A 13,715-nucleotide genomic window follows, 5' to 3' on the forward strand; every position below is an offset into this window, starting at 1 on the left:
GGCTGTTGTTACAGCTGTTACTCGGGGAACTAATATTTCGGTTTTTAGAATAGATTATGGTGGATTGCAGCGCTTCCAATTGCATTACAATTATTCACCCACTTACATCAAAACCAAGTATATATATCAATGAAGAGTCGACATTTGATCCTGACGTCGCTGTGTGACGGTGGGCCTGTCTCTAAGCGGGATCAGGGTCAGAACCATCGTTGACGGTTCATGCGGAGTTTCCTCTTGACTGTTTCGTCGTCTTTTGTCCTTCCACCGTTCCCGTTAGTGCAGCGCAAGCTACTTGGTAGCTAGCTAACTTAGCGGTACACCGCGGTGCAGTGAACGGACGCATGTCGCGGCTGGAGTTCCAGACATCTGGAGAATGACCAATGCCCCAACGCTGTGAGTTCAGTGGGCCGCCGAAGCGCAAGCATTTGAAAAGCGGTCGCTGCGGATGCACCGCTCTCAACTCGGAGGAAATCGCTGTGGCACGGGAGCCATGGAGGAAAGGACGCTACAGCTAGCTGTGGCTAAAGCTACTCCCATTTTCACTTAAGAGCTTTTCTCTGCGGCTGCCTTGCACAAGTGGTTCTGACCTCGCACTGCTGCTGGTATAATGTATAGTGAAATGCATATTAAGAAACAATCGGCTTCTGCATTTGGATAATAATCCGGGCGTTTACAGCGGTCAGAGCACTCACAACAGTTGGGGTTAGCTAGCATGGCATTTGCTGGCCAACGTCTGCTACGCCCCAGTGCGTTGAGAAATGCTAGCTACGTGTTCGCGGAAGCTAGCTAGCGTTGAACAGACGAGGGCGTAACGTCCCGACCCGGTCTCTTTGGTCGTGTTTGTGTTCTGGATAACGTGTGTCTGCTCGTGCAGTCCCAGCTATCGTGTCAAAAAGAACCAAAACCAACTCGTTATTTAAAGCTAACACTGCAGCACCAGAACACCGAGCTAGGCTAACTGAGTATACTCCAGGGGGGACGTGACGCGACGCGACGCGACGCGTCTCGGTTTTATTGACAACGCCGTCGTCTCTCGTTTCCAGGCGCTGGCAAGCGTGTGATTCCACGCCGCTGTAGATGGGACCACAGGCGGACTGTGGGGGACGTCTCGTTTGTCATCGGGAACACACCGTGGGCGGATTGTAGCCCGAGCCGGTGCATCGATGAGCGAGGGACCGCTTGTGAGCCCTCTCGCAGGCGGGGAGCCTGCGTGGGAGGACGTGGGGCGAAGCGGCAAAGCAGAGGGCGCCTCTGAGGCAGCGCCGGCGCAGGAGCCCTCGGTGCCGCCTGTACCCTTGGGGCCCTCGGCACCCTCTGTACCCCCTGTAACCTTGGTGCCCCCTGTACCCTCGGTAACCCATATACCCTTGGTACCCTTGGTGCCCCCTGTACCCTCGGTAACCCATATACGCTTGGTACCCATGGTACCCTCTGTACCCTCGGTGCCCCCTGTACCCCCTGTACCCTCGGTAACCCATATACCCTTGGTACCCTCTGTACACTTGGTGCCCCCTGTACCCCCTGTACCCTCGGTAACCCATATACCCTTGGTGCCCTCTGTACCCCCTGTACCCTTGGTACCCCCTGTACCCTCGGTAACCCATATATCCTTGGTGCCCCCTGTACCCCCTGTACCCTCGGTAACCCATATATCCTTGGTGCCCCCTGTACCCCCTGTACCCTCGGTAACCCATATATCCTTGGTGCCCCCTGTACCCCCGGTCACCCATGTACCCTTGGAGCCCTCGGTGCCCCCTGTACCCTCAGACAGTCTCCACACAGGGGGAAACCCCGTAGGGGAGTCCCTGGTCGAGGTGAAGGAAGAGCCTCCTGCCGATTGGTTCGAGCCCCTCGAGGACGATGAAGATGACGATGCCCTCAGCTTCGGCAGGAACGATGCAGAGGAAGAGAGTCTGGCAGGAGAAAGTGAGCGGAGCGAGAGCGTTGCGGGCAGCGAGAAGGCGCACCGAAAGATATATCAGTAGGTTGATTCATGTTGTGTCTTACTTTCTCCACTCTGTGATCATGTGTTGGTATTGCAATGTGCTGTCTGCAGAGCCCTTCTCTTGTACTGCGATGTGTAAATCAGCAGCATTATCTCTTGAATTTAATTTGATGGCATTTCATGTGCTGCATATTTGCAACACTGTTGTACAAATACTACTGACTTACTTAAAGGGTGTGTGTAATTCTTTAGATAAAGACATGGTTTCAAGTTGAAGTACACTAGCAAGGGGGATAGAGTTATAAAAGGTATGTGGTAACCAGAGCTGCAACATTTAATCGATTATTAATCAACTACTAAAATAATCCCCAACTATTTCGATAATCTGGTTTCTTTGCTCCCCTGTGAAAGTAAACTGAATATCTTTGGTGTGTGGACAAAACAAAACATCATCTTGGTGGTTTTGGGAAACATGATCAACATTTTTCACCATTTTATGGACCAAACAATAATCAATTAATCAAGAAAATAATCGACAGATTGTTCGATAATGAAAATAATCGTTAGTTGCAGCCCTAGTGGTAACACGTATATAGCGTATGTAAATATATTGCTTTCCTAAGTTAGTGTTCTTACTCACTTCCTTTTTTTAGGGAGTCAGCTCAGCTCAAACCTGTAGGCAACATTGCCTTCATCTGTAGAAAGAACAAACACGCAACACAACATGGTTATCATATAAGAAATATCTTGAGTGGGTTGCGGAGCAGTATGTTTTTTTGTTTAAATTTAGTATAAAGATTTCTGTCTGACATAAATTAAATTCCTTTCAACTCTTTTTAATTCCAGGCTTCAAATTCCCCGCCGCAAGCGATCGCATCCCGACGAGGGATGGGAGGAGTGGCCCGTACTCGGAGAGGGCTGGAAACGCAAAGAAGTTATTCGGCGCTCAGGAAGCAGTGTTGGTCAGAAGGATGTGTATTATGTCAGGTAAATATTATCTAGTAGTAGAAATAATATGTAACACTGTACATTTATTCAAAATTCTGAGAGCAGGACATATTTTATTATAAAATTATCACTCTTTGTCAGGCCATATATTGTACCATAAATTCTTTGTCCAGGACTGCATTATACTGAGACCCCCCTCAGCATTATGTTGTCCAATGCAACCGCGTCAGCTGTGACCTCAGTAATGAACTCAGTAATGAACACGCGGCAAAGGTTCTGCATTGGATTGCATTACATTGTAAGCAAGGCAAGTTTATTTGTATAGCACGTTTCAACAACAAGGCAACTCAAAGTGCTTTACATAACACATTAAAAGAATTGGGAAGAAACACATGAAATCTAATTAAAATACAATGATTAAATAATGAAAATAAAAAAACATGTTAAAGTAGAATAAGACAGGTGATAAAAGTTATAGTGCAGTACAAAAAATGCATAAATAGTTTATTTACCGAAAGGCAGCAGCAAACAGAAAAGTCTTGAGTCTTGATTTAAAAGAACTGGGAGTTGCAGCAGACTTGCAGATCTAAGGGAGTTTGTTCCAGATATGTGGGGCATAAAATCTGAATTCTGCCTCCCCCATGTTTGGTTCTGACTCTGGAGACAGAAAGCAGACCTGACCTGTCCCAGACGACCTGGGAGGTCTGGATGGTTCATAGCAAAGAAGAAGATCAGAAATGTATTTTGGCCCTAAACCATTCAGTGCTTTGTGAACCAACAGTAGTATTTTGCAGTCAATTCTTTGACAAACAGGAAGCCAGTGTAAAGATCTGAGGACTGGAATAATATGATCTACTTTTTTGGTCTTAGTGAGGATTCGAGCAGCGGCGTTCTGAATTAACTGCAGCTGTCTGATTGACAGTCCTTTAATCCTTGATATATTCTTTAGGTGATAGTGGGCTGACTTTAATGTGCCTGTTGAAGTTGAGGTCTGAGTCCATGACCAAACTGAGATTTCTGGCTTGGTTTGTGGTTTTTAATATTACTGTTTGAAGCTGGGTGCTAACTTTAGATCGTTCTTCCTTGGCTCCAAAAACAGTTATTTCAGTTTTTTGTACCAAATATTACGGCCACTGATCACATATTTACCTGGTGTTCAACAATGATGATTTTAGTTTTAAATAACCCTTCCAGTCCCGTTTTAAAGTATATAAAAGGACAAAGACAGAAGAAAAACACTTTTTTGAGTGGAGGGGGACTTGGACTATAAGTAATTTCTTACACTTTTTCTGGTAACTTAAGTGTGTAGCAGTCACACAACTTTGTGTGTTAAGGCTATGCAATATGTCATAAATAATTTATCCAAAATAATAAATTGCCAACATGTAATACATATAAGATGTATTCTCAAATTGGAAAATATGCTGCTTTCCTCCCTTCATTTTCCATTTATAAGATGAATTCATGTGGGGAGCTGCCTTAGGCATTTTTGTTACTTTTTATTTTTATTAATTGATCAAAAATGAATCAGAAAATCAGTAATATTTATATAATATACATATACGATCAGTATTAACAGTGATAGTTAGTTGCCCCCTCGTTGAATTACAAAACGGTCAAATAAATGAATACATGCTAGCATTTGGATTTCAATAAGGGAAGCACATGAGCAGATAATTACAGGATGTTGTAGTGTTTAATGGTTGTTGTCCACCTCTTTGCAGTTGTTTGTTTTTTTTCCTTCCCAGTCCACAAGGTGATCGAGTGAGGAGCAGAGTAGAACTGGCCACTGTGCTGGAGGGAATTCTAAACTTGTCAGCCTTCGACTACAGGAGCGGAAAGTTCTTAGAAGGCCAAGCACCACCCATAAGAATTCGAAACAGAGCGAAGGTATTGGGCTTTTTTATCAATTAGAACTCATTGCTTATTACATAAACCTTTTGTCTGAAAGCATCTTAAAACTATTGTCATCGACTATGGTTTGCTGGACTCTGTGAGCAGCTCTACAGATGTGAATGTCTCACAGTTAGTTTCCACCTTGTCATCCTTTAGAGAAAGATCCGGGAGCGTTCGTCCTCAGAGTCCAGCTTCATGGAGAGAGGCGAGGGGGCAGACACTCCTGACTCGTACCACAGGCTCACCCCCAGCCTGGGGCCCAAAAGCATCCAGTCCAACCAGACGGGCTTCTCCTCGTACAGCACACAGGGCACTCTAAAACAATACTATCGCCACGATGATCCGTCAGCGGAGGATAGAATTAAACTTCCTCTTCCCTCATCATCCCAGCGGCACACACTCCCCTCCATCAAAGGAGAAATTGGGACAGAGGACAGTACTCTGTGAGTCTCATTACTCCTGTTAGCATTTCTGTTCTTTATCACCAATTTACACTTAGTCATAAGTCCGTCCATCACCGTGTGTCACTGCAGGGTCTGTGCCAGGTGCGGTATTTCCTTCACAGGAACATGGTATGACAAACAAAGGAAGAGGCCTTGCTGTCCCTCCTGTTGGGGTATGTCTGTGCATGAGTGTGCTATATAATCATTCTTAGCTCAACAGATGTAGAGTATAAGCTACTGCCGTCTCACAGCTTTCCTCTCCCTCATCTTTTGGATCCCAGCAGCCTCAAAGACAAAGGAGCATCCGATGATCCGTTTCAGAAAGGTAAAGCTTTGTCTGTGAACAGGATCTGCGCACGAGCAGCTGCATTGTAGCCACTGTAACTAGTCATTACGTCAGAATATGGTCCACTTGAAACTGACATGGAAGTCATTACGCCATAGAATCAGAACTCCAACAGTATGTGATTGTTTTGTTTAAAGGCGAATGTTGCATTGTTGAAAACTACAATGACGGAACTTTTTGTCACTTTTTGCCATATGAACGGGTTTTCTTTCATCTGACATGAAGAATACGTGCATAACAAAAAGAAAATCCACTTTTCTTCCAGCACAAAGAAGACAAGTTCCCTTGTATGTTTTTTGTCTCCAGATTTAGGCTGCTGATTGTTGTGTTATATAATACTAACACAATCTGCTTTTTTATTCTCGGTCACGTCGACCGCAGTGGATTCCTTGCGGGCAGTGTGTGGGATGTCACAACACCATCAACTGTGGGCAGTGTGCCAACTGCAAGCACGGACTGCAGAGCCCCGAGTCCCGGAAACGCATATGCCGAAAACGCAAATGCATATGTCCTATTCGCAAGGTAAGATGCAAAGGTACACAATAGCCGTTTGGTTGTTATTATCTTCGATTGTTACTTTTAGACTCATGCCCTTTGTGTCGGTATGTTACACCAGGGACCTGGAAGCGGAGGCCTTCTGCAGCAGAAGTCTTACAATGACGCTCCTGAAAACTTTGACGACACGTGCATGAGTTTTCAGGTAGGAAGAGCTGTATTTCTATTTGTTTTCTGTTCCTGCTGGAGGGTCGAAGATCACCATGTGCCCCTCTCACTACACATAGAATGCATGTGTAAATTGGAGGCTTGTAATGTAACGATATTATTTTATTTGATTATAATGTAATTATATTTATAGAAGCACAACTCTTTCAAATACACAACCCCTGGTCAACCACAGGTTTATAGTCCAGGTCCGACTTGTTTCAGTTATTCCAAGTTGTCCCCATCTGAATACAGACTGTCTACTTGTGGGTTGTGATCACAATGTTCACACTGAGTAATGCTCTGGGATTTTGACAAAGACTCTGTTGATTTGATTTAAACTGTTTTATTTTACAGAGTGAATTTGCAGACTCACAGGTAACTTTTTGTAATATGAAATTAAATGATATTTGTATTCATAGTACTCAGTTTTAAAGCCCCCCACTGTCACTGATGATGTTTTATTGCTGCAGCACCCGAGTCTCAAAAGCAGCGACACGGAGAACTTCTCGGTCAATGTGGACGTCGACGATGATGATGATATGTCAACTGACGACGACGATGATGTGAGTAAGACATATGAAGATTATCTAAAGCAATATAGAATGTCACTCAGTAAAGCGCAGACCTCCACCAAATCCAAGCAGTCCCCTTTAATTCTATTAAGCCGCACCAAATCGCAAACACTCACAGATTTTAGGGCCCCTAAATATGCCTGATTTAAGAATTCCTTACAATTCCTAACCACAATGCATGTAATTATCACTCCATAGTGCACTTGATTGTTTCATGACGCCTTTATAATTGCGTAAAAGTTATCTAATTCCTGTTCGCAGTGGCACAAGAAGAGGAAGCGGCGCTCATGTGGAGAATGCAATGCCTGTCTCTGCAGGAAAGACTGCGGCACGTGTGACTTCTGTGTAGACAAACCCAAGTTCGGAGGCAGCAACAAAAAGAGGCAAAAGTGTCGTCTGCGGCAGTGTCAGAGGCAGGCGATGGTAAGATCATACCAACTGTGAGTGAACGTGCCGTAAATTATGGCGTAGTGTTGGAGCTAAATGTTTCTGTGCTGGTGTTTGACAGAGACACCTCCTGCCGTTCCAGATGGGACAAGGAGACTATGGTCCAGAAGGCCTGCTGATGCCGGGCAGGCCCAGACCTCACTACACGTACAGTCGCAAGTCCAGTTTAAAGAAGAACAAAGGACCACCCGGCAGCTTGGACGTCACCGACAATGAAGATGATGACCATATCTTCCAACCAGTGAGTGCACATAATATCTTTTGTTTATTGTTTAGTGAGAATGTGTCATTCTCTTGCAGACGAAACATTCGATCACATGTTAATTAACTATTTGCTTGTTTTAGATAAGTTGGAGCTCTGAGCCTGCCAGTGGCAGCAAACACAATGAACTGAGTGCGAGAAACCACCACTCATCTATGGAGGTTTGAAAATGGATTATTCTCCGCACAGCGACCATCTCCAAACCAAACCAGATTGTCAACTTCATTTTTGTCTTTCAGCCACTGAATTATTCAAATATCGGACAGCGGAACGGAGTCCCTCACATCAGCAACCATAACAACAGTCAGCTGGTAAGTTTACCTTCTTCCTTCTCTTTGTCTTCGTAAAAATGCACATTCTCTGCAATAGGGGAAAAAATATAATCAATAGAAGCGTCTGTGTTTTAAGTCCAGGAGCCTTTTCCTTGGGATTTCTTTTTGAATAGAATTTTTGTTTAAAATACTTTATTTCGAACGTTAGAAAATAATAAAAATATATATGTGAAAATATATTATAAAACAAAAAAATATGCATGCTGTGTACATCACAGTCTTTCACAATATACCTATACATTACCTGTATGAAACAGAGTAGGAGAAGCAACATGCTTATCCAGTCCTTCCCCCATTCTATACAATAATAGTTTTAATAATTCTGATAATCAATAATTAATTGTTTCCATAACATATTCAAGTGTAAAGGTAAAACACAAGCAAAAGAATATACAAATCACCACAACAATATCCCCATTAGTGTGCTTCAAATTCATCTTCCTCATTCCTGTATCTCTCAAAAATATATATTTTTTACAGTTCTAGTAAAGATATTTTGTTACTATTCTGGTCAAAATCTTGCTGCGTAATTATCAATTCCTCTCGACCGGACTGATCATGAGCCATCATAGCCGTCTGTTTACACCTCCCTCACAAATGCTTCTGGCACCCTGTCTGTGTCCTTACATATCTGTTGTCATGCTGTTCTTGTGGCAAGCCTGTGGCTTGGGCTCTGTAAGGTAATTCCAGGCCCGGATCCAAACTCTGTTTGACTCTGTGTATGTTTTTTTTTTATAAACTAGTGTATCGTGATGCCATCTGCACCTCTACGTGTTCCATTTGGGTTTGGTTAGTCCTTTTTTTGCATCGGGTGTGTTTTGAGTAGTTTTCTGTTGTCTTGCCTCAAGCTGACTTGATGGGACGGTTTGACAGTGGTTAGACATGCAGCAGCAGCACAAGCAGCAGTGGCCCTTAGATGCTGTTGAACTGGGGACGTTGCACTTGGCACCAGGCCTCCCACAAAAGTGAATTTGATCTTTATGTAAAAGACGCATATCGCTGCCAAGTGGTTTGCTCTCTCTACTTGTCACTCTTCTTGGCTGTCCTTCAGTATGTTCTTGTGTTTACCTGTTTTTCCTGTTTTTCACTTGATCTGATGAAAATATCTGACGCTCTGAGATACATCACCGATACTGTAGCAGTCAGGTACTGCGTGATTTGAGATTTTTGCATTATAACATCATTTTATTAATTTTTCCTTGTATTTCCCATTAGGTAACACTGTGCTTAAAATAAATCATCATATTCCACACTGTCTGACAGTATAATATAGCTTCTGTATATCAGCGCCGTCTAACAAAAAGTGCTTTACATGTCTTGTACACCATTTTGTTTACAGTTTCCCTCATAATTAAACCATATTTGGTTTCTTTGGAAAATGTTGGGTCTCCGTTGGAAAGTAAAATGAAGCAGGGGTGAACTTTCTTTCGCTAAACAGCTCTTAATATCTATACAATATTAATAAGGGGTTAAAAGGTTGCTGCCACATGCCCCACTTCCTCTTGCTAATACAAAACTGCAGTGTTCATGTTTTTTAGTCAAAGGCTGTGGAATAAAGCCTTTTTTTTTAAATTTGTTCTACCAGAAATACAGATACAACTTCTGCTTTTAGCATTTGCATCACATAGAGTTGGGTCAAATTACTTTGAAAAGTGTTCAGCTGCTTAATACAAATAACATTACATTACATTAGTAATGTTATCCCATGTTTACAAAATGAAGTGATAGTGATGGTGATATTGCCATGACTGAATGTCTACATATAGACACACTTTGTCATTATTTAATAGCTTTGTTTATCGTGGAAAAACATTTATTCATTTTAAACCTGCCAAATTTCAAACACTTAACTAAAATGCATTCATGAAAACTTAAAAAATGTAGCTGTAATTTATTTATGATAAATGAAATTACACATTTTTCAAGCGTAAATTGGATTAATTATCGTTACATATGTGTTATTGTGTCTAATCTTTTACCACCCAACGTCGAACACATACAAAGTCTCGAACCCTGACGGGCAGACTTACAACGACACATCGTTTGGGGATTTTTAAATTGAGCAAAAGAAATCTTTAAAGAAAAATCTAATCTTATACTAAATCCTAAAGAAGTCCAATCCTAAACCCACATCAGGCTGATGAGACACCAACTGACTTGATCAACCTTATGCAAATCCCTGTAAATAATCTTGATCTCCTCTGCTCTTCACTTTCTCGCTGCTCCGTCCCCTGCTGACCCCTCGAGTCCTCACTTCCCCTCCGTGTTGCCTCGAAAAGGGTGTCGAGTTTATGAGAGGGCTTCTGCTGATCAACTGATCAAAGTCACTTACTCTTGTGTTAACTTAGTCGCTGCTGAGTACAATTTGTTGGAAATGTCAGCGACCTATTATATAATTGTATCCGCATGAATAATATTTTTTCATGCAAGACAACAAACAAACAATCATCAGCTCACTTGTGTTGCAAAGACAAGCGGCGAGTCATCTTTCCACCGAAGTTGGTTTCCTCCCAGTGGAGGTTGTGGGTACATCCCAATACCAGACATGCTGGTATCCGATATGGTTTGATGCATGGTTCTTAATCAAACACATTTAATAGATGCATTTGATCTCATACTCTGCCTTTTTGATGCAGCTGTGATTCAATTTTTGAATAAGTTACATATTGAGATTTGAACGACAGTAGTTTTAGTTAAAGGTTTAGCTCATATAAATGTCATCCTTGTTGTTCCAGGAACAGCTAAGTAGATGGGATGCAGAGAGATCGTACCTGGGAAGAGACGGTCAAAGGCACATTGAAGAAGACTACTACGATGATGAAGAAGAAGAAGAAGACGAAGAAGATGAGGAGGAAGACGACGAGTTCCCCATGGTAAGTGTCCTGCTGAGACTTTTCATGTGGGCTCTCTGGACAACAACGGAGAACGTGAACATGTTGCGTGTCTGTTGTCATGCTGATTCTGTCGTCTTGCAGATCACACAGATCTTCAGTTTGGCGGATAACTCAGCCGGGAGCGGTGCGGATGTCGAGAATCAGCTGCTGAAGCTGCTGCACTCACTGCGCTCCTCCGCACTACCAATTCTCTGGTACGCCATCATAGTGGATGGCCCACAGCTGCAGCTCACCCAGTGTTCCAAACAGTCCAACATGACGGACACCATGGTGCTGATCGACCCCGGCTTCTTCTATCAGGTCACTGTCCAGAAGCAGCCGCTGCTCCCCACCCACCCGCTGTACGACAACTACCCGGCGTGCCTGACCTCGGCGAGTGAGGTGGTCAACCTGCTTCTGGGCCTGGAGAAATACTTTGTGTGCCAGGGTCTGTCCCCCAAAGAGTCTTCGCCTAAAAAAGACCCAATCATACTGGAACGAGCGTCGACGTGCGACTTCCTGGTAAAGAAGAATGTGAGCGTCTGTACTAACTGCAGAGCGCTGCAAGGACTTTAACTTCAGCACGGACAGACCACAGTGGAAACTCCAGATCCACTGGAGTAAATGTGTGCCATTTGTGTTTGTTTGTCCCATTTTTATTTAATCTTTAGGTAATACTATGTCTTACATTATGGAGATTTACCTCTGGAGATGTGATGATGAACCAGCCAGTTTGGGCAGCTTGATGGGTAGAGCTGGAATCTGACTGAGCCACACTTACTTGGGGGAATATGAATCCGTCACCCCCTCACGATTATTAGACAATTGAGTGAACATTTAAGCCACATTTTTTGTCAGCCCAAAAATAGAATTGAACTTATAGGTAATTAACCCACTTATCTTTTCACAGGCAACATTGGCCATCTCATTTTTCTAGCATAGTGTGCTCCGGAATTTGATGGAATCAAAAAGCAGGCTGAACTTTAGTTGACAAAGGGTTTTATTTCCATCTTGCCCATGATTTTTCAATTTTGTAGTAAATTATATGATCTATAAATACGTTCCCTTGAATTAAAACATTCGGGAATTTTCTTTTATGCTCATCTGGTCCATTTGGCAAATTGGTTCCGATCATTTTTGTTCAATACTGACCTTCTTTTTTAACATCTAAATTATGGTGGTATTCAGATGAAAGCATTAAAAATTAGACGATGACATATACCGTGTATACTTTAGTGATTTCATTAGATATATTACACAGTGAGTATGAAAACACATCCACCCCCCCGGACGTCGTTTTAATTTACAAAGGTCACACAATATGATAAAACGTATTTACAACAAAAAAGTGAGGAGGACACAAAAGTATTTTCAGTATATTCAATATCACATTGAGCCTAAAGGTCAGTCACGATGACCCTCGTGGCTCCGCAGCTGAGACGGGAGACGGTGTCCAGACAACAACTGCTGCTCCCACAGTTGCAGCTTTAGGTCAGAGGCAAATAGAGAGCCACTGTAAAAAACACAACAAAAGAGACTCGTCTGAGGACGAGATGTGAGACTGAAAGAAAGTTAATGGCGGTTCTGGGGTCAGGTGGACCCCTGGAGTCCACACATCAGTTCTCTCAAACATCTACTGCTCCCTACATAATCTGACTGTTAGTTTTGCAAAAAATAACTTCCCCAACACTGTAAAGACTCCACAGCAGTTAATACTTCAAACAGTTTTTTAGGGGTTTCTCTCCAGATTATCCCTCCTAGATGCCTCATTGTGTCCAGTTTCACCATATGTTTTAAAACTGGTAGGAAGAAGGGGGGCACTGTTTTCTGTTAGAGCTGAGAAAAATGGAAAAATTAATACAGCTGTCTTACAGACGAGGCTTGATGGTACGCAGGAACCCAGAGGGAGGGCACCTTAAGGGGCATTAAGCGATTTTAAGCAATACTCGTTTTGTAAAAAAAACAATATTTCCTCACCGTCCGTCAGCTGTTGCTTTTGGGTCCAGGTTTTCAGCTCAGCCCGGGCTCTTTGAACCGAAAACAAAAGAATGGTGCGGACCACACCACACAACACTGCGAGTGCAGTTTGTAAACATCACTTGATGATATGTTCAAAGATGTGCTAGCGGGTGGCGGCTTTGGCCTAGTGGTTAGCGCGTGGGTCTCCCATACCCGAGATCGCGGGCTTTGCGTCCCGGCCCGAACAGTAAAATCACAACAACAACAAAGACAGAAACAAGTTTTCTCCCAAATCGCTCGCTGCCCCTTTAATCAGTGTTGGTTTTGGTTGTGCCAGATGTTGTTTGCACTTCACATGAGATAGGCTTCTGAAATAGGTTGACATGTATTTTTGCAAAATTATATCTAAGGACAACTGGTCTCGTGGACAAAAGTCATTGCGTTCTTTCCCCTATGATGATTGGTGGTTGATTTTGTATTTTAAGTTTTGATGAATTTCTTTTTATAATTAAACCACAACCTATTGAGTTACGAGGGTGGTTTTATTTTAACTATGTGAAAGTTTATGCATTCTTAACATAAGATATATTTTTTTGTTATCTTGGTTTCCTCACGTTACTGTGCACGTTTTTAATGTTTGGGCTCTGTTGATCGTTCTTTTAAAAGCTTATTGAGTCTTTAAATTAAAACATATTTTTAAAAATATTTGAAACCCAATGGTTTTTTCCTTGACTTTGCCTTTTTGAAAGCAGCGTGCAAATAAACCTTCCCCTGCTGTACTTTTTTCAATTATATTTATCCAATGTCTGATGTGCACATCCTGAGATGACCTCTGACCATTCCATCGTGTGTGTGTGTGTGTGTGTGTGTGTGTGTGTGTGTGTGTGTGTGTGTGTGTGTGTGTGTGTGTGTGTGTGTGTGTGTGTGTGTGTGTGTGTGTGTGTGTGTGTGTGTGTGTGTGTGTGTGTGTGTGTGTGTGTGTGTGTG

At 42.8% G+C, this 13,715-nt stretch overlaps 1 protein-coding gene across 4 annotated transcripts; it reads left to right on the top strand.

Annotated features, from left to right (window-relative positions):
* Nucleotides 1–243: 243 nt before the first annotated feature.
* Nucleotides 244–13,433, top strand: mbd1b (methyl-CpG binding domain protein 1b). Of its 4 annotated transcripts, none has more exons than XM_035630626.2 (17): nt 244–393; nt 1,044–1,981; nt 2,792–2,932; nt 4,642–4,783; nt 4,946–5,232; nt 5,323–5,405; nt 5,514–5,557; nt 5,960–6,100; nt 6,195–6,278; nt 6,638–6,658; nt 6,754–6,846; nt 7,117–7,278; nt 7,364–7,543; nt 7,648–7,725; nt 7,804–7,875; nt 10,632–10,769; nt 10,872–13,433. In XM_035630626.2, the coding sequence occupies exons 2-17, from the start codon at nt 1,164–1,166 to the stop codon at nt 11,343–11,345; spliced, it is 2,958 nt and encodes a 985-aa protein (XP_035486519.2). In that variant the 5' UTR covers nt 244–393; nt 1,044–1,163; the 3' UTR covers nt 11,346–13,433. The 4 variants fall into 4 exon arrangements, with proteins under 4 accessions (XP_035486519.2, XP_035486521.2, XP_047188611.1 ...); XM_047332655.1 differs by having other exon boundaries at nt 248–1,613; nt 1,659–1,981; XM_035630628.2 differs by having other exon boundaries at nt 247–1,981; nt 7,385–7,543.
* Nucleotides 13,434–13,715: the final 282 nt, after the last annotated feature.

Source organism: Scophthalmus maximus, chromosome 6 (assembly GCF_022379125.1).
Source record: "Scophthalmus maximus strain ysfricsl-2021 chromosome 6, ASM2237912v1, whole genome shotgun sequence".
Classification (NCBI taxonomy): domain Eukaryota; kingdom Metazoa; phylum Chordata; class Actinopteri; order Pleuronectiformes; family Scophthalmidae; genus Scophthalmus; species Scophthalmus maximus.